The sequence below is a fragment of the Chiloscyllium punctatum genome, chromosome 11, assembly GCF_047496795.1.
Source record: "Chiloscyllium punctatum isolate Juve2018m chromosome 11, sChiPun1.3, whole genome shotgun sequence".
Lineage (NCBI taxonomy): Eukaryota > Metazoa > Chordata > Chondrichthyes > Orectolobiformes > Hemiscylliidae > Chiloscyllium > Chiloscyllium punctatum.
Genome location: NC_092749.1, coordinates 110,146,630 through 110,168,073, shown reverse-complemented (window position 1 = coordinate 110,168,073; position 21,444 = coordinate 110,146,630). Strand labels below are relative to the sequence as shown.

The following is a 21,444-nucleotide window of genomic DNA, read 5'->3' as shown; positions in this document are numbered from 1 at the left end:
TCTCCTGAGACGTTCTGATCTCCAGACTTCCTCCATAATCCTATTCTTCCTCCTCTTTCTCTCACATCCACCAGCTCCTTCCACTGCACATTCTATGATTCCAGTGTTTGCAATGCACTTTACAAATACAAGCATGTTTCAGCTTAACCCACCCCTGAGTGGTCACATGAACTAGCCATCCACAAAATCCTCCCTGGCCCAGGATTTCAATTCCACTTGAAAGCATTCCAAAATATTCAATATTCTCAATTATATCCCTATTTTCATCCTTTTCCAAACCACATTTCTTTCACATTCTCACTGCTATCCATTGCTTCCTCCTCCTCCAGTCCTGAAGTCATTCTTCCTCCCAGCTTGACAATCTTGCTTGCCCATGTGGTTGATGTTTCTTTAACGGCTTGATTACTACATTTCAAAGGCCTTCAAAATTAAAAGATAGATATTGAGTGTATCAGTAAAGAACATGTGTGAGTGACACATTGAAGCATTGGAAACAGAGGGGATAGAGACTTGTGAAACAAGAACCACAATGATTCTAGAGCAAGCTGAAGTTAGAAAAGCTTTATGCCAAGCATCATGCAGGAAAGAAGCTTCAATGAAGAAATATCCATTTTTAAAATATTCAGGCACGGCAGCTTCAGAAGGCAGTGTTCCCTATTTTAGCACAAATGTGCATTTTTTCCAAGAGTCACATTTGTGTCCCTGTGCAAACACATTTGTCTCATGCAAATACATGACACACAGAGAGAAAACAGTTTTAATACTGTGAACCCTGCTAACTTTTTACCTCAAATATCAAGGACTCACAGCAAGAGTAAGGCAGGCAAATGACAAATGAGTTGGATAGCTTGATACATATATCACATTGAGAAGGACATGGCAGTGAGAGATGAGGGACAGTCTGAGACAAGGGGAGAAGGAGGTAAGGACGGGCTCAGGGAGCAAGAGACAGATAAAGACAAAGAGAGGGAAAGAAACAGCTAGGGCAAGAGAGAAACAGGAGAGAGTGGGGAATAGAGAAAGAAGGAGAGATAAGGGAAAAAGAGACACAAAATAAGGAGGACCAAAAATGTTGAAGGAATTGATCATTGGGCAGGAAATAGTGTGAAGAAAGAGCAAAAGGTTTTCTGTAAATTTTGTCATAGGAGATTAATTATATTATAATCCATTGTGTATTGCATGACGTAACATTCTTGTTATAAGAAAGTGTTTTTTTTTTCTGGTCTCGATCTGATTTAGGGAGTTCTCCCATTCACTACAGCAGATGGTACAGAAAAATAATTTTCTGTTTCAAAACTTATACTTAATAATTCACTGTTTAAATAGATCGTTGCAAAACTTTGCGATATCAGATTTAACAACTTTAAGTTTTCCCTGTTCACGGTGGTCCTTTGGGTTCATTACTTAATTTGTGGCGGATCCCTGACCAGATTGCAAATTATTTTGTAGTCCATCATGACAAGTGACACAATGGTATTGACAAGCATGTGATACTGTCACTGTAAATAACTGTGAGTTGGCTATTATGATAACAAATGGTCATCAATAAAAGTGGGCCATTTACCCCCTCAAGCCTGCTTTACTGTAAAACTCACATTCACTTTCCGACCAAATCCACAAAGCCCTTGATTCTCTTAGAGTCTAAAAGTCTCTCCATCTCCCCTTTAAATGTTGTCATCCTCTGAAAATCCACAGGCCAGAAAATTCCAAAGATTCAGAACCCACTGAGTGAAGAAATTTTTCTTCATCTCAGTTCGAAATAGCTGTCTCCTTAACCTATTCATTATGAATCTCACTATGTCATATTAAGTGCAATGGGATTACTTTGCTGGAATTGATGCTAGATTTTATAAACGTATATACTGAGCAGAAATCTTGCTATAAATATTTTTCAGGCTCTGGTGTATTATACATTTGCTGCATTGGGTGGAAACTTCGTGGCACATATGATTTTGGTAGGTGCTAAATTTGTACAATTTAAATAATGTTTGGTTGCATTGAATCATAATAGCCAATAATTTTGAAACCACAGCACTAAATGCAATGACGTCTTTCAACAGGGCTACAGGTACCTAAATGGCATTAATCTGCCTCAGCATTGTGAAGCAGCCCTCATTCATTACAGAACTGCAGCGAAATATGGTAAACATCTTTGAACTTCCATAGGATAATTGTTAAATAAAAATCATAAGAGCCACTGATGCTGTACATCAGATAGAGAAACAAAAATGACTGGAAAAGCTCAGCAGGTCTGGCAGTATCTGCACTCAGCTTTTCCAGCAATTTTTGTTTTTGTTTTACGAAAAATGTTGGCTGTTCTTAAAGAGGCAGAAGCTATCCAAACGTTACTGCATTGAACTAACTTTCAGAACGTACATGACTCAGTAATGTGGGAATTTGCTTTTTGGTGTTCCTAAACTTTTGCAACTAGAATGAATTCATTGTGATGACATGTTAACCTGAACTGATTGGTAACAGATAGGGATGTAATCCACTCATGCCTCTAAATCAAAGAGAGATGAAGAAATAAAGTGGGAGTGTTCAGAGTCTCATAGGGATTGGTTACCTCCAAGAGCCAGTTTATGAATGAATAAATAAACAATTATAACAGTATGAAACATTACAAGTTCTGATGCAGTTACAACAAAAAAAACAGCTGGTTTCTGTATATGTAGTTTGCAGACGCATAACACACTAACTACCAGGAAGAGTCACAACATTGTACACAGAACACTGTCCTTAAAAGTGAACTCTCTTAATTGCAAAATACATATATGAAGAAAAGACACCTGTCATTAATTCACAAGGAATGACAATCCTAGCCCAGAATATCATTGGAGAAAATTACATAGAATAGGAGGGTCAAAACAAAGGCGCCACATGAAAATAAAGGACAACAATTTTAAATTCAAAGCATGTTCCTACTGGGAGCTCATGTCGGCCTGCAAACACAAGTACAATGAGTGAACAGGACATTTTTATAAATTAGGATATGAGCAACAGGATCATCAAAGCCATATTTGTTTGTTGTTTTCATTAATGCTTTGAAACATCTGGTGAGGAGCTGAACATTAATTCAAGTGCTCCCTTAACTTTAGTCCTAAATCTCACTTCTAATTATTCCTTGACATGGACAACCTTCCTAAGCTTGTGTTATTGCCAATACAAATTAAATTTTGCATGATTCAAATTGTCACTTTTAAATGTTAATACAAGTAATGCAAATGCTTTAGCACTCTGATACCTTTTAAGAAATCTACTTTGTTTACAAAGAGGATGAGAGCTCATACAATATACTATTATGCCTTCAATAGTGTGATACACTAGATGATGCAAAAGTTAATTCTTTTTTTATTCACTAACAGTGGCAGATAATGTTGCTCTCTTTGGTGAAATTCCAACTGAAAAGGTTCGACTGACAGAAAGAGCTGAAAATCTGAGCTCCAATGGTGAAATAATGGATTTAGATTTGTATCAGTACTATCAGTTTATAGCAGAGAAAGGAGATCTCCAGTCACAGGTACCAAACTGCACCACCTTACCTTTGTTAATTTTCTTTTAACAAAAACACCCAACAGCTTATTACTTCAAGCAGATGTCACCAAACATTTTGAATTATTAATTTTAAATCTTGCAGATTTTAATTTTTACTCAAATTTGTATGTGTACCCGTCTGTAAAGATGTTGGAAAAGCTGGCTTGTTGAAGTTCATTTTCCATTTGCTCCAATCCCTTCAATAATTTCATAGAATTAATACAGCACAAAAGAAGACCATTTGGGCCATCCTATCCATGCCAGCTCTCTGCAATAGCAACTCAGCTAGCCCACTCCTCTTAAAAGAAACTCTAGATATTAATACTAACTACCCCGCTTAGTTCAAATTTAAGCAACATGAATGATGTGTAAATTATAACTCCATAAAAGATCTTTGAACTCCGTGGTAAATTGTAGTTTTTAATTGTTTGGCCAAAATATAAATTTACTTCAATAAGAGTAGCTGCATATTTTGAGCAGTTTACATTGTGGCAGGTTTCTTTCAATTGCAAATATATCAATCTTTCGTATTATCTTTTTTAAAAAAAAACAAGTACTGCATCGGTTAAATTACTTACTGTTTGTTACTTTTTTGAGAAAAGAAAGAGTTTGCCTTTTTGGCATTCTGAAATTGATTCACAATGCATTCCCTCCCAGGTTGGCCTTGGTCAGCTTCACCTAACTGGAGGCAAAGGAATAGAACAAGACTTCGAGGTAGGTGCATTAGAGGATGGACTTTTTTAAACGTATGCATTGGTGGGAAGCAATCCAAAAATAAAGCAAGTGTGTGTAAGAATTCTATAATTAATTAATGTTTTTAAAAATGAGATTGGCGTAAACTGCAAAATAGTGCTAAAATAATGTCCACAATTTCTCATTGGCGTATTTATGGCATAGAAACAAGCCATTCAGCTTAACTGGCCCATGCTGTTGTTTATAGAAACATAGAAAATAGCTGCAGGAGTGGGCCATTCAGCCCTTCGAGCCTGTACCACCATTCAATATGATCATGGCTGATCATGCAATTTTGGTATCCACTCCTGCTCTCTCCCCATGCTCCTTGATCTCTTTAGCCACAAGGGTCACGTCCACCTCACTCTTGAATATACCTAATGGACTGGCCCCAATGGCTTCCCATGGGAGAGATTTCCACAGGGTCATAATTCACTGAGAGAAGAAATTCCTCCTCAAGTCCTGAATGGCTTACCCTTTATTCTTAGACTGCAATTCCTCGTTCTCCACTTCCACAACATAGGGAACATTCTTCCTGCATCATTCCTGTCCAGTCCCATCAAGATTTCATATGTTTCAATGAGACCCCTCCCTTCACTTGAGCCTTTTTCCACCCTCTTCATCTGACTATATCACCAATGCTTCCATTCCTTTCTCCCGATTTCGCTTTCCTCTTAAATGCTACATACCTCAGAGCTACTCCCTGTGGAAGTTTTGTGTTTTAACCACTCTGGGTAAATAAGTTTTTCCTAAATTCCCCTGAGTCCATGATGTTAAACTCTTCTATGGAATCTTTACAATATCAAGGTGCTACATAGGATAATGATCAGATTGAATTTGACACCAAGCCCACATAAGGAAACATTAATGCAGGTAATCACAGTTTGATCTTATGTTTTAAACAAACATTTTGCAGTACATCTTAAAAGAGTTAAAAGCAGTGGAGGGTATAGTAGGTTTCTGGAGGAATTCCAAACCTTAAGGCATGGCAGCCAGTGGTGGAGGGATTAAAATCAGACCTTTCAAGGTGTAACTGAGCCACTCAGACGAGAATATTTCCATTCTGTACTGAGTTAACTGTAGTGGCATTAGGGAACTGTGAGGGGTCTCAATCCTTTCCCCTGTTTGCAGTGGAGCTTGCTTCTGGTCACCATCTGGGAGAGAGAGCACTGGAGAGTCAACATGTGGATGTGCATTAAGTTTGAGATTGTGTTTGGTTATGAACCTGTCAAGGCACAAAGCATGAAAAACGGCTGGCTGAGCAACTGAAAGACAACTTGCATATGCAGAAATATAAACAGATGTGTCTTTAACAGAGGAAGAAGAAAAATGCAGGGTGAAAAGACCTTTTGTAGATATGCTATCACAACTTTAAGACTAATTTATGATATAACATAAATAGAAGCTTCATTGTAAATTCAACAGGTTGTTTGGAATAAACTGAATAAACTATTTTCTCTCTTTGTTTAGAAGGCTATCTACTACTTATCAAAGGCAGCTCATGGTGGCAGTACCAATGCCTTGGGCTTTTTAGGAAAGGTAATAAGAGTAGAGCTTTGAAAATTGGTCATTATTTGGTCTTTTGCATTAACAAACTTTTCGTCCTAATTGTTCATGTAAACATTACAATTTGGGTTGCAGAGCATATTTATGTGATTGGCTTTTTGCTTTTTTGTTTATAAAACAGAGTATGATGTATTTTACATTGAGCCTGTAAAGGTATAGAACATAGAACATATCTGTGGTGATCTCTTATTACATGTTATAGGTCAAGTCAGATAACATAATTTTGGTTGAAATTATTTATGATTTGGAGATGCCGGTGTTGGACTGGGGTACACAAAGTTAAAAATCACACAACACCAGGTTATAGTCCAACAGGTTTATTAGGAAGCATTAGCTTTCGGAGCACTGCTCCTTCATCAGGCGGTTGTAGAGTATAAGATTGTAAGACACAGGATTTATAGCAAAAGCTTATAGTGTGATGTAACTGAAATTATAAATTAATCTGTGCCTTCAACTTCGGACCTTTGGGTGACCATCCTCCATGGCGGACTTCGGACAGGCAGCTGTGAAAAGTGGCCGAGCAGAGGCTGATAGCTAAGTTCGGTACCCATAGGGAGGGCCTCAGCCGGGATCTTGGGTTCATGTCACATTACAGGTGACCCCATTGCACCACACACACACACACACACTCTTTTACACACACACACACTCCTACACACATATACATACAAATTTGTCGGGTGAATTTGTACTTACACAGTTACATTGTACTTGGCTCAAAAACTGCATGAATTCATGTAAGATTCTGTTAATTCATTTTTTAGATTAGAATCAGTCTAAACATTATGGCACAGACAGCAGCACAGAGGGGTGCTAATACCCAGTATGTTGTCTGGGCTGACAACAGTTGTTAAAGTTCACTTGAGAATGTAACTTTTTAAAAACGGTTTTGCGATTTACATATGAAACAAGTGAAACTATCATGGTCATTCTAACAAATGAGAGACTTAACAAACAATCAAGGTATGTTTCGATGTATAATTTCAGTTACATCACACTGTAAACTTTTACTATAAATTCTGTGTCTTACAATCTTATACTCCACAACCACCTGATGAAGGAGCAGTGCTCCGAAAGCTAGTGCTTCCAATTGGACTGTAACCTAGTGCTGTGTGCTTTTTACGTTTTAAATTATTCATGATTTCCATGCAATATTACAGACTCCCTATAGAGGGCAGTAATCAATGATTTAAAGATTAGATTACATTACAGTGTGGAAACAGGCCCTTCGGCCCAACAAATCCTCACCGACCCGCTGAAGCACAACCCAGCCAGACCCATTCCCCTACATTTACCCCTTCATCTAACACTACAGGCTATTTAGCATGGCCAATTCACCTAACCTGCACATTTTTGGACTGTGGGAGGAAACTGGAGCATGCGGAGGAAACCCACGCAGACACGGGGAGAATGTGCAAACTCCACACAGACAGTTACCTGAGACAGGAATTGAACCCGGGTCGCTGGTGCTGTGAGGCAGCAGTGCTAACCACTGTGCCACCGTGCCAGTAAGGAGTATTGATGATGTGTCTTTAAACTTATTTCAGTTTTAGCAATAGATAAAACAGATTATTTTGCTTCAAGCAACTCCTATAAATCATCGGCAAAGGTGCCTATCCATTTAGAAAAAAAATTATTTAATTACTGAAGGTTTCAGAGGACACTTTGAGCAGAATCTTTTAGTGTATTGGAGGCAGAAGGAGCATTTAATCAGACTTGACTGGTGGTCTACTTGAATTTTGCTGCGTTTCTGCCTTTGCCAGAATTAGATTCTGGTCCAGAAGGCTCATGGTCGACCTTGCAGCTCTGATGCCCACCGTGGGGTTTAAGTGCCACTGGGATGAACCCACATGGAGGTGGGCCCATTGCCACCCAGCATTCACAACCACTACTGCCCAACTTCTCTCATTCGGAGTGTGGGACATGGTTCAGTTCCTGATAGAGGGATTGAACATCAGGCAGGAGGCTGACCACTGGGAGCCAAGCTCTGGCCCTTGCTTCTGACCAACCCCTTGTCGCTTCTCCCTATGCCCCCAACCCAGGAGAACTTTCCCTTCAATCAATTCCTCTTGTCCTGGACCCTCTGTGATCCTGCTCTTCCAGCAGCAGCAACTATGGCCTCGTACGAACTATTCTGTGTTCTTTGTGAACACCCAGGAGATTGGATTCCAGAGGAAGACATCGCCGACGTGTAGGGGTCCCCTGGGAAAGGCAGCATGGGTCACCTTGCCAGTTCTCCAGCTGACACTCAAGCCCTCTTGTGCCAGAAGAAGATTCTGTGCAGCAGCTGAGAAAGTTGCTGACATTACCCAATTTCTCGCAAGAGAGCAGAATGGTGTAGGATAGAACTAGAGCCAATCTTCCCACAAATAATAAGCTTAATAATTATTATTAGCAATCATTATAGTTGCTTTAACAATCATTTATGTACAGACATTCACATTATAAACATGCACAATAACTACAATTACGGTCTTTTCTGTTTACGTGGGCAAAAGTGAATCCCCAGTTTGTCCACCATCTGCATGCAGTTGACACTCTGTCATCAAAAAGGTACATTTTAGAAAAATATTTAGCTGACTATGTGTCTCACTCCTCCATTTTAAAACTGCAGGCCATCACTGATTGCTGCTTGCCGCCAGACCGGATTCACTGCTTCACTTCCAACCCCCTGTGTTTAAATATCTTGAATGAAGTTACTGTAACTATAACTTTGTTTTCTAGATGTATTCTGAAGGAAATGATATTGTGCCTCAGAATAATGAAACTGCTCTCATGTACTTCAGAATGGCAGCTGAAAGGGTAAGCCTAACACATTTGAACATCTGAATGTATGAACTGGGAGCAGACGTTGCCCATTCGCCGCTTCATGCCAGCTCCATAGAGTCATAGATACAGCACACAGACAGGCCCTTTAGCTCAAATTGGTCCATGCTGACCAAGATGTCCATCCATGCTAACCCCATTTTCCTGCACTTTGCCCATATCCTTCCAAACCTTTCCTATCCATGTGTTTGTCCAAATGCTCCACTATTCAATTCATGGCTAATCTATTTGTGTTTGGAATTTCACATTCTCATCTACCTCTGATTACTTTCAACGCCCTTGTCTGACAAGAATCTATCTATTTCAACCTTAAAAGTATTCAATGACCCTGTCTCCACCACCTACAATGGGCAGAGTTCCAAAACCACAGAAGCCTCTGAGAGAAAAAAAATCCTCATCTCTGCCCTAAAAGGGTGACACCATAATTTTAAAACAGCATTTCCTAGGTCTAGACTCGCTCGCAAGACTAAACACCTATTTCCATATGGACCTCATCAGGACCATTTGGGATCCTATAAACTTCAATCAAGTCACTACTCAGTCCTAAATTCTAGTGAAAACAAGGCCAGCCTGTCCCTCATGACACACTCACTCATTCCAGGTAACAACCTAGTAAATCTCCTGCAATACATATACATCCTTCTTTCAACAAAGGGACCAAAATTGCAAACAGTTTTCAAGATGTGGTCTCACCAGTGTCCTATTATTTACCTTCATTGCTCAGTCCTTTGAGTATAGGACTTGGGAAGCCATGTTAAGATTGTACAGGACATTGGTGAGGCTTCTTCTGGAATACTGTGTCCAGTTTTGGTCTTCCTGTTAAATGGGAAGGATACTGTTAAGCTGGAGAGAGTTCAGAAGAGGTTTACCAGGATGTTGCGGGTATGAAACGCAGATAGGGGTGTTCAGAGAGACCATTCCCTCCATGACGCCCTTATCAGGTCCACGCCCCGCCCCCTCCCTCCACCGACCCACAACCCCCGCCTGGCACTTTCCCCTGCCACTGCAAGAAGTGCAAAACCTGCACCCAAACATCCCCCCTCACCTCCCCTCAAGGCCCCAAAGGATCCTTCCACATCTGGCAGAAATTTATCTGTCCTTCCACACACATCATGTACTGCATCTCCACTGATATGATCTCCTCTACATTGGTGAGACAGGATGCCAACTTGCAGAGCATTTCAGAGAATATTTCTGGGACACCCCCACCAACCAACACCACCACCCTGTGGCTGAACACTTTAACTCCCCCTCCCACTCCACCAAGGACGTGCTGGTTCTGGACCTCCTCCATCGCCAAATCCTAACCACCCGACGCCTGGAGGAAGAACGCCTTATCTTCCGCCTTGGGACCCTCCAAACATATGGGATTAATGTGGATTTCACAATTTTCCACATTTCCCTTCCTCCCACCTTATCCTAGACCCAACCACCTAACTTGGCACCACCCTCTTGAAGGTCCTACCTGTCCATCTTCCTTCCCACCTATCTGCTCCACCCTCCTTTCCGACCTATCAATTTCACCCCTACATTCATCTATCTATCGCATTTCCCGCTACCTTCCCCCAGTCCCACCCCCTTCCCATTTATCTTTCAGCCCCCGACCCACAAGCCTCGTTCCTGATGAAGGGCTTATGCCCAAAATGTCAACTCTCCTGCTCCTCTAATGCTGCCTGACCTGCTGTGCTTTTCCAGCAACACACTCTTCGACTCCGATCTTCAGCATCTGTAGTCCTCACTTTCTCCTAGTGGGACGAGTTTAGTTTGGGATTTGGTCAGCATGGACTGTTTAGACTGAAGGCAAAAGTGAGGACTGCAGGGTCTATTTCCGTGCTGTATGACTCTCTGACTCTATAACTGAATCACAACATTCACACCCTTGTGTCCAATTCCTCTCATAATAAGGGATAGCATTTCATTAACCTTTGTGAGCACTTGCTGTAGCTGCAGTAACCTGTGTGACTCATGCAGTAGAACACTTAGATTTGCAGTCAATGAAGTGATACTGATTTTTCATTCATCCTATCAAAGTGAACGATTTCACACTTGCCTCACATTATAACTGGTTTTGAAGATTTTTACCCACTTCACTAATCAATGTCTATCAGTCTGCATCCTTACTATGACATTTCCACAAATACTTTCTGATCTCTTTGTGCCTTCTGCAAATTCAATCCCCTCTATCTTTGTCACTGATATAAATGATAAAATGTCAAGGGCCTAGTCCTGCCTCCTACATAGCCCCACTTGTCACATGCTGCCAATCTGAAAAGATCTATTTATACACCCTCACTCTCTTCTGCCAGTCAGCCAATCCTCTGACCGTGTTATTCCCTGTTCAAAGGGCGTTTACTTTGCACAATAATTGTTTATGTTAAGTACCTTCTGGAGATTGTTCACATGTAACTGTGCAATTTGACTTCAGGTCTGAAGGAAACGAACTTGATCAATAACTTTCTAACTCTTCAGCCACGCAACTTTCACCGAGTTGATGATCCTCCAGGTACAGTTGATGGTTGTCTCAGTGTGTGTCCCTAGAGCACAGAGTCCTGGGTGATGGAACTGCTCGGGATGAACTGAGACAAAACCCACTACATCTGTCTCCAGACTTCCTTTGCAAAAGCAGATTCCAGCAGCAGATGGATGACAGTCTTTAACCACCTTTGTGCTATCTGGTTATTAAATCAAATTCTGGCTCAATGTCTAGTTCCAAATGTATGACTGATTGTTGCAATTGATGAATTGAAGTTAAGATTCTTCCTGTTTCTGAAGTATGTACTAATCTCCCTGGGCTATAACTTCTTTCCTCCCTTGTTCTGTTAACCATAGTTTCTCCTCCTATCAACCTGGATAGCCTGCAGATACACTATCTCCAGTTGGAATTGGATGACATTTATTTTCAATAGAACCGTTCTTGTTTTTGTATTTTTTGATAAGGCTGGACTTACGGCCCTGGAAATAATTTTTTTTAAAGCTACATTTGGAGCTGCTTTCCTATCAACAGTTCTGATGATGCCAACCCATATTTGCAGTGGTGTGGATCCATAATTGAGAGGGACAGTGGTTCTTTAATAGTCCTTTGGTGCTTCGGACACCCCTTTTGGCTTCACCATTAGATAGGGGATTGTTACAGCACGACGGTGAACCCTTTGTTAATTAAACTTAACACCCAGAAAAGCTCGCCTCGCCCCGTAATCTGTTAAAATGAGTGACTGAGAACTTCCACGTTCCACTGTTTTAGAAAAATCAATTTATTTTTTAACTATAAAAGTGAACATTAAACAACAACTATTCACAACTCTAAGCTCCCCTTTCTCTTAACTGCTTAATACCTGCCTCTAACTCTATAACACTATGCTGTTCCAATAAGACATTTAGTAAAATTACATCAACTTAATTTCAAAACCACACAGTGGCTGTCATCGTCTGTGATTTCCCTCTTCCAGCTGCTAAATTCCTTGGTCCATCTTCTTCCTTTTTATTGCAGGTATGTTTCATATGAAAAGAGTGAGTGTATCCTAATTTCTTGGAGAGATCTCCAGGTGTTTCTATCTTGATGGCAGTTGCTCTCTCTCCAATTTTCAAAATGTCTGCACTTTTATATCCCCAACATCGGATCATGTCATTGGTTCGAAGTTAGCAAAACAATAAATTCAAACTTGATTGGGTTTTAGTCTCCTGGAGCACACTTTAAACTGGTTAAATTGGAATTGTTGTCAAAACAGCAACCAAAACTCAGGTATCCATTTCACAGCCAAATGTTACATATTTTCAATTTTCCAGTACATTCTGGGAACTGCCATCTAGTAAGATACACAGTTGCATGTAATTTCTCAGTTCAGAACAACATTCACTCTCTCTTAAAGGTACAGTACACACTTTCAACTTCATAACAGGATATCTCAGGGAACTTACAGAACAAATCCACAGCTGCTTGGCTCATTTTGGACCCACGTTGCTACTGTCCATTTTAATCCATGAGCTATAACTATTCCCACTAGTCTGTTGTGTGGCATTAAATCGAATGCCTTTTGAAAGTCCATATACACATTTCCCTCACTGTAACCTTTTATTGCCTCTGTAAAACGCTTCAGCAAGTTAGTTAAACGTGATCTCTCTTTTAGAAATCCATGCTGGCTTTTCCCAAACAGCCCACCTTTTTCCGGATTCTATCCCAACAATTGTTTATGCAATAGGGGTACACAGCCCCTCATTCCCTATTCTTTCTGCAGGTCTTCAATATTTTGTCTAATGTCATATTGCAGGGCAACCCTATTGGACTGACGGGTTTAGGATTAGCTTATCTTTATGGAAAAGGAGTGCCATTGGTAAGTGTCTTTTCCTGGAAAATCTGTTTTGTAAAATAGGAAACAAACTTCTGCAATGTCTGTCTCTATTATAGCACAACTGTTCTTTTTTATATTCTGTTTCAGGATTATGAAGAGGCTTTAAAATACTTTAAGAAGGCAGCTGAAAAGGGCTGGGTAGATGGACATTTTCATCTTGGAGTCATGTACTATGGTAAGGAGAAAAAACATCATCTTTGTGGTGTTCCTCAAAAGTGTCATTCTTCATTACACGATGCACGCTGCTATGATTAACTGAATTTAAACAATTTTCATTACAGCTGGATTAGGGGTGAAGAAAGACTATAAAATGGCTGTCAAGTACTTTCACCATGCCTCCCAAGCTGGTCACGTCCTGGCCTTGTACAATCTCGCTCAGATGTATGGGAGTGGAACTGGCGTGGTTAGATCCTGTCTCACAGCTACTGAGGTAACAGAACTAGTACAGTTGATTTTAATGGATTCAACTCAGTTGATTTAAATAGTAGAGTGAGGATGAATGGAGGGAGAAAAGAAAACTTATGTGGACTTTTCAGATTTCAATCTCTCACAAACATGTTCACTGAGACAGAGTTGAAGTCTGACCCATTTTACCTGCAATTTCATGGACTGAAATCAACCCCTTGTCATTTACAAGACATAAGAATAGCTAACCATGCATCTACATTCATTCTTGGGGGTTAGTTAGCTCAATTAGCTGGAAGGTTGTTTTGTGATGCAGCATAATGCCAATAGTGTGAGTTCAATTCCCATACTGGCTGTGGTGACCATGAACGACTCTTCGTTTCGACTTCTCCCCTCACCTGAGGCATGGTGACCCTCAGGTCAAACCACCACCTGCCGTCTCTCTCTCTCTCTCTCTCTCTGTAATGAGAGAGAGCAACCCTATGGTCCAATCTATTCATCCCTAACTTACATCTGATATTTTTAATCCAGTCTGGTTGTCTTATTGATGGACAGTTTTCTTGTCCAATTAGTTCAGAAAGAATCATTCACAGGTTCCTTCATCATTCTCTGTTTATCCTCAGTCCTGTTCTTAATCAAGTTATAATTCTGGCTTCCCTTCAGAAGTATCGATGAATGCAAATCTGGCTGTGGCTCATTCCATATATTCATAATCCTTGGGGAAATAAATCTCTTAGTTCTCAAATTGTAACTGAATCTGTTCATGCTTGAATGTGATGATATTTTGATTTTGCATTATGATCCAAATAACTGGGTTTCATCCAGGTTAGGAGTGTTTATTCCGGAACAAAAACTGGTCTTATTTTGAAAGTAGCTTCAAACTTAGAGGCCGAAGTCCCACAATTACCCCATCACTGTTTTTTGAATGCTCTTCAGTGCACTTAATTTTTCTCCATACTGCATTATCCCCTATCCACCAACTCTTTATTATTCTTCTTCCGTCTCCTTTTATGAAAGTTGACAGGGTGTTACCTTGTCAAGCCATCATACCATAGGAGCAAGAGCGGGCCATTCAGTCATTTGAGTCTGCTTCATCATCATTAACACCAGTTTCCCACACTATCCTCTCATGTATTAATGCCACTAGTGTCTGGAAATCTATCAATCATTGTCTTGAATGTATTTAATAACTGAACTCCCACAACTCTGAGGTAGAGAATTCCCAAGATTCACCACCCTGCAAATGAAGAAGTCTGTTTACATCACAATGCAAAATAGCTTGTCCTTCATTCTGAGATTGTGCCCTTGGTTCTAGATCTCACGGTCTCAAAGTCAGATCATTCCTTCTGCACCTACTCCTATCTATCGTTTTAAGAACTTTGCAAGACCCACGCGATTGTCGAATAGAGAATATCAGCCCAATTTCCTCAAACTTTGCTTGTAGTACAATCCCACTGTCCCAGGCATCGTTCTAGTGAACCACCACTGCACTCCCTCTCAGGTAAGTATATCTTCCCTGAAACTGGGCACAATGTTCCAAGTGCAGTCCCATCAATGTTCAATTCCACGTCATCCTAAGGGACCCTTTCCACATCAGACAGTTGGTAATATTTGCACTTGCCAATTAACAAATGCCAAATTTACCAGGAGAAACCCACTCCTCACTATCTCTGTGTCGATCAAGGTACCAATTAGATAAACACAGTTTTCACTGAACATGAGTCTTCCCTTGAACTCAATACAGCTTCAATTCCTGTGAAGATTCATGCTGATATATTCAACCATTACCCACAGAACTATCAATGGTTTGCATTCAGGATTTAACTTGCTATCTGAATATTGCAACATCATTATGCTCTTCAGCAGCCATAAATCAGGGAGCAGCCACAATGTCTTCCTTACCTGCTGTAACAGGGAATGGGATGATTCTTAAATGACTTGATACCTTTTCAACTCCACCACCTCCAACAGTATAGCTGTGCCTTACAGATTTAAATAATGGAAGAGTGTGTGTATGAGAGCTGTGATTGTATGCTGTGATTTAAATAGGGTCTCCCAGAGACTGAAATAGTCTCCTGTGTGAGTCTCATATACGTGATAAGCAATGGAAAATGGAAAAAAAAGTGAGAAAGGCTTTCCTTTTTTTCACTTTTTTTCTGCGACTAGAAATTCTCTTCATTCTTTGCAACAGATATAAAGGAGCTAAGAAACTACAGTGGCTCAATCGGTTTTCCTGCAGGCAGTTTTCACCATGATTTCATTGTATGGAGAGATTTAGCTCTCTATCCTTGATGGATCTTCTTATAGCAGGGACCTCAACTCTCCAGCCACAAAGTGGATCATGCTGCCCATGTGCTTTTTTTGTCGAATTGCAAAGTCAGAAGCCAAACTGAAGCCAGGCTTGATGGATCATGGTTTGTTTTATTTCTGTTTTAACAAAGTGTTCTTTCACTGAAACACAAGCACACGATTCTGCAGACTTTGCTTTATTAACAAAAAAATGAAGATAGAATAAATAGAGCTATCAACATTAAACACAAATTTCAAATGATTTTAAGCACATGGTAAAAGTATAATCCCATTAATCCAGAAAAACCCCTTTATAAATTGAAAAGAAAAACAACAGTTTTCATACAGGACCCAGAATAAACCCCTAGCACAGTAAACATCATCACATCTGGTATAGGATCAACATTGTCACTAATTAAGTACTCACAGCAGAGTCCTTGTCTCTAATACTTTAATAGGTTTCAGACACTTGTGACTTTACTTATACACTAGAACTGCTGATAGATTTTTCTTGGAGCTGAAAGATACTCCGCTTTAAGTAATCTCTTCAGGGTTTTATCACTACAATTCTGGTTTGGAAAGAAGACTTTATTCAGAGATAATTTCATTTCACTATATCCTTCCCTACTCAGGAGCATTTGTTGATGCAGACAGCTTCACCCAAGGATGTCACAGGACTGTTCAAAACTCAAAGTAAAATAAAATACATTCCTTTAAGTATGGGTATGAAGCAAAGAAAATGCAAGTTCCAAAAATCTCAAACATGCTTTCTGGCACCCTTATTTACTCTACTGGGTCGCAAAACAATCTAAGGCAAACAAATGTCCATCAATGCTGCAACAAAATCCATTAATCCTAAAGCTAGACCTCAAAACCTGTTTTTAAATAAATCATTCTGGCTACAGAAATAGGTACAAGTTAATCATTAACTTCAGACACACAGAAAACCCACATTACGAATTCAGAAACCAAATCCCCAAACTTAAAATAAATGATGTTAAAAACAAATATAAATCAGACATTTTACATCATATTGACTGCAGGAACTTTTACATTACATCAGTAGACCCATTTAAAACTCACAGTTGCTAAGCTGATAAATCACAAGGCAAGGCTTATGTGTGTAATTGGCAGCAACAAAAATGAAGTGTTTTATCATTGTAACTGGGAGTCGGGTATTGCCAGAATACTTTAAATGTTTCTGGCATTGAAGTGAAGAATTTATGTCCTTGATGAAATGTTTATCGAATGGCTATCTTTGTCCTTGAAGTTGAATCCATCTCTCAGGATTATTTTAAATTAATTGGAACAGATTGCGTGATTTTTCAGGAAGGAGTCCCAAAACCAATTACAGGATTCCTGGGACCATTTAATGTACTTCAGAAAGAGAGAGACAGTTTTTAAATTGCTTTTGTACTGGGGTTTCTTCCAAAGCAATTGGTAATAATGGTATTGCACAAATAGAAGCTGAAGGAGATATAGAAGAAGTCAACAACTCTACTGTTTCATATAACCACTCGCATGCAGCTGCTCTGTCAACAAAAAGCATTTTGGCATTAGTTTAATGTGGCATGTTTGCACACAAAGGAATAGAATCCCTTCAGTGTAGAAGCAGGCCATTTGGCCCATCGGATCCACACCAACTCTCTGAACAGCATCCCACCCAGACCCAATCCCTACCCTAAAACTCTGCATTTCCCATGGCTAACCCACCTAGCTTGTACATTGTTGGACTTTGGGAGGAAACCCACATTGATATGGGGGAAAATGCAAATTCTCAAGGACAGGCGCTTGGCACTGAGGTGGTAGTGCTAACCATTAAGCTACCATGCTATCTTTACTGAAAACAACAAATGCTGATATCACGGCAGATCAGACGGCATCCATGGTGAGAGAGCAAGCTTACATTTCAAGTCTAGTACAGTTTAAGATCAAGAAAATTTGTAATCATAGTGATATCAATATACCATTGAAATGTGTATTTGTTTATTTATCAATACATTTTTTTCCTGTTTTATAATATGTGGCACTGTAAAAGGTAAAGTTCAATAAATAAGAATTGTGTCATGTTGAGTTCAGTGTCATATTTTCATAAGAGAAGCATTTGGTCAGTATGGAAGGTTTACTTGTAGAGATGGACAGACAATGCTCAACCTGTACAAGTATCCAGCGTTAAAACCTCCAAGATATTTTAATATTCACTGCAGAGATTTCTTTCGTGTGATACACTTGGCATAAACAAATTATTTAATTTAATTATTTGAAATAAAACTTGTTTTTATTGTGTTTGAGGATGAAATCAGTACCTAGACATATCTTTCGTTTTAGTAGCTGCTTCTATTAAGAGAGTGGTATGCTGGGTGTTAACATTAAATGATTTGTTTTACTGATCCACCTATGTAACTATGATTGTATTTGAAGAATCTCTTTATTGTTGTGGTTCTGTTCGCCGAGCTGGGACTTTATGTTGCAGACATTTCGTCCCCTGTCTAGGTGACATCCTCAGTGCTTGGGAACCTCCTGTGAAGCACTTCTGTGATCTTTCCTCCGGCATTTATAGTGGTTTGAATCTGCCGCTTCCGGTTGTCAGTTCCAGCTGTCCGCTGCAGTGGTCGGTATATTGGGTCCAAGTCGATGTGCTTATTGATTGAATCCGTGGATGAGTGCCATGCCTCTAGGAATTCCCTGGCTGTTCCCTGTTTGGCTTGTCCAATAATAGTAGTGTTGTCCCAGTCGAATTCATGTTGCTTGTCATCTGAGTGTGTGGCTACTAAGGATAGCTGGTCGTGTCGTTTCGTGGCTAGTTGGTGTTCATGGATGCGGATCGTTAGCTGTCTTCCTGTTTGTCCTATGTAGTGTTTTGTGCAGTCCTTGCAAGGGATTTTGTACACTGCATTGGTTTTGCTTATGCTGGGTATTGGGTCCTTCATTCAGGTGAGATGTTGTCTGAGCGTGGCTGTTGGTTTGTGTGCTGTTATGAGTTCTAGTGGTCACAGTAGTCTGGCTGTCAGTTCGGAAATGCTCTTGATGTATGGTAGTGTGGCTAGTCCTTTGGGTTGTGGCATGTCCTCATTCAGTTGTCTTTCCCTTAGGCATCTGTTGATGAAATTGCGCGGGTATCCGTTTTTGGCGAATACATTGTATAGGTGTTCTTCTTCCTCTTTTTGCAGTTCTGGTGTACTGCAGAGTGTTGTGGCCCTTTTGAATAGTGTCTTGATGCAACTTCTTTTGTGTGTGGGTTCGTTGCTTTCATAGTTTAGGACTTTGTCTGTGTGTGTGGCTTTCCTGTATTACTATTATAGGACAAGCCAAACAGAACAGCCAGGGAATTCCTAGAGGCATGGCACTCATCCACGGATTCAATCAATAAGCACATCGACCTGGACCCAATATACCGACCACTGCAGCGGACAGCTGGAACTGACAACCGGAAGCAGCAGATTCAAACCACTACAAATGCAGGAGGAAAGATCACAGAAGCGCTTCACAGGAGGCTCCCAAGCACTGAGGATGTCACCTAGACAGGGGACAAATTCCCAGCTCGGCAAACAGAACTACAACAACGAGCACCCGAGCTACAAATCTTCTCACAAACTTTGAATCTCTTTATTGCTAGTTTTAGGGCAGTTTCTGGTAGTCCACCAAGCTACTTGCAAACTGAGTATTGAATCAGTTTAACAGTTAAATAAGTTTTTATGAAGTCACTTGGTTGTACAGATCACGGATGTTGCTGAAAAGAGATATTTACTGAAGCTTTTCATCTTACGCTCAGGGCAAAGATGAGAATATCAAATTTCAAACAATCTCAACAATTTGTACTACTGCAGCCTGTATGTATGAATTTCCTTACACACTTTAATATGATGCATCCTCCACTCAGACTCAGTTTTAAGATGGATATAAGCTCCCTTTCTTTGATGTGTTGGTTGAGAAATCTAGTAATGGTATCTGCACTATTGTTTATCACAAGCTTATCTTCACCAATCCATCTATATGTTGGGATTCCTATAGTTCCATGTGCTATAAGATTAGCTTCATCGGCAGTCCTGTAAATTGAGGCCTAGTCATTTGTTCACCTTGAAAGCTTGATGCAAAAATAAAGCTCCCTGGCAGGACAATGGCTAACCTGATCATTGTTTATCCTGCAAACTCACAAACAGGCCACAGGCTAACATTTTTTAATCTGAAAAAAGTATTCGGTCTACCTCAAATTATCCTGCATTGGCACAGTATCTCAAAAATTTGAACAAGTTAAAGAAGCCTTTTCATACTGCTACTATGCAGTGGTTATTTAACTGGCATTTCCACTAACAGAATGCTGCCATGAGTCCAAGATGGTATTCTCACAGTTGAACGAAGTGCAGGTGAGATGCCCAGTACATTGGGTGTATACTGGCTGATCAAATCAAAGAGCTTGTTCCTTCAATTGTTTGTGATAGGAGTTAAGACTGTACTCACCAAAACCATGCATGTAAACATCTAGTTAGAGATGATTCCAGAATTGGACAATTGCAAAACAATTACGAGTGTGCTAATTTGAGATAATGCTAATCCAATTTAAGATAATCTGTTGAGCTCATAACATGGTTCATTTTTGCTTGCTAGGAGTGACAAAAATTCATATACACATGCAAAGGATATGTTCAAACCTTTCATCTCCATTAAATTACCAGGTATTTGGGAAGCCTGAAGTTCCTTTTTGCAATGACAACACCTCGGCCATTCTGACGATATTGCCAACTCCTGCAGTATAAATTGCTGCAGTCATTTGAAATTTGACATTGTCTGCTGAAAACAGCAGCTTTGACAACACTTCACTCTTTTCAACAATATTCACTTTTTTAAAATTGAATTAAATTTGGTTTTTATTTCCAAACTTATAACCTTATCTTTCAGTTGACTATTTACTTTTGACCTTTAATATATCAATGTCTTCCATGTTTAGCTGTATAGAAATGTTTGTGAACGAGGCCAATGGACTGAGAGATTCTTATCTGCATATTTTGCCTACAAGGAGAACAATATCGATTCTGCCTTTCTTCAGTATTTATTCCTTGCCGAGCAAGGATACGAAATGGCTCAAAGCAACGCAGCATACATTCTAGAGTATGGTAGGTTCAGAAACTGAACACATTAATCTCTCCAAAAATTCTATCTTTGCATTTTTTCTTTTAAAAAAAGTAAAATCTGTGAAATGTACTGTTGTTTTAATAGAGCAGTCTGCACTCCTCTCACAGATTGATTGCTACCACATGGCTCTGATATACTGGAACCGAGCTGCAGCTCAAGGTACAGATGTATATATAAGGTACATGGTGGAAAACTACTAGTTTATCTAAAAATACAACTGTTAGTTTTGGACATGGTATCTCACAAAGACTTAAGGCACCAGTGGATTATTAGTCCTCTTTATGGGTGTTTGTATAAAAGGTATATATATCAGGAACTGATGGTTTACAAAAAAACAACTTGAGTAATTTATGTTGGCCTGGACTCAAGTGATCTATTTCCCTAAATGACTGTTCAAAAGCACATTTTATATGTAGAGTATATATGTAGCATATAATTATTATTTGAATAGCTTTGAAGTTAAGTAAGACTGTTTAGATTTCCCTATTTGGCTGGCTTTGGAGTGATACAATTTTGATATCAATTCTCTCCACAAACGATGCTGGCTTCAGTGGGAGGTGACAGTCGCAGAGGCAAATTTTGCAACAGAGCAAAGCACATGGATAATCAAAAATTG

At 39.8% G+C, this 21,444-nt stretch overlaps 1 protein-coding gene across 1 annotated transcript in view; it reads left to right on the top strand.

Moving 5' to 3' along the window:
- LOC140483403 (protein sel-1 homolog 1-like) overlaps positions 1-21,444 on the top strand; it is a 28,876-nt gene that overhangs the window by 3,953 nt on the left and 3,479 nt on the right. The window contains exons 4-14 of the mRNA XM_072581652.1: positions 1,896-1,955; positions 2,061-2,142; positions 3,366-3,520; positions 4,192-4,248; positions 5,737-5,805; positions 8,557-8,634; positions 12,924-12,986; positions 13,092-13,179; positions 13,286-13,434; positions 20,644-20,809; positions 20,913-20,987. Coding sequence (XP_072437753.1) covers positions 1,896-1,955; positions 2,061-2,142; positions 3,366-3,520; positions 4,192-4,248; positions 5,737-5,805; positions 8,557-8,634; positions 12,924-12,986; positions 13,092-13,179; positions 13,286-13,434; positions 20,644-20,809; positions 20,913-20,987 — 1,042 coding nt within the window. The remainder of the gene's footprint in view (positions 1-1,895; positions 1,956-2,060; positions 2,143-3,365; positions 3,521-4,191; positions 4,249-5,736; positions 5,806-8,556; positions 8,635-12,923; positions 12,987-13,091; positions 13,180-13,285; positions 13,435-20,643; positions 20,810-20,912; positions 20,988-21,444) is intronic.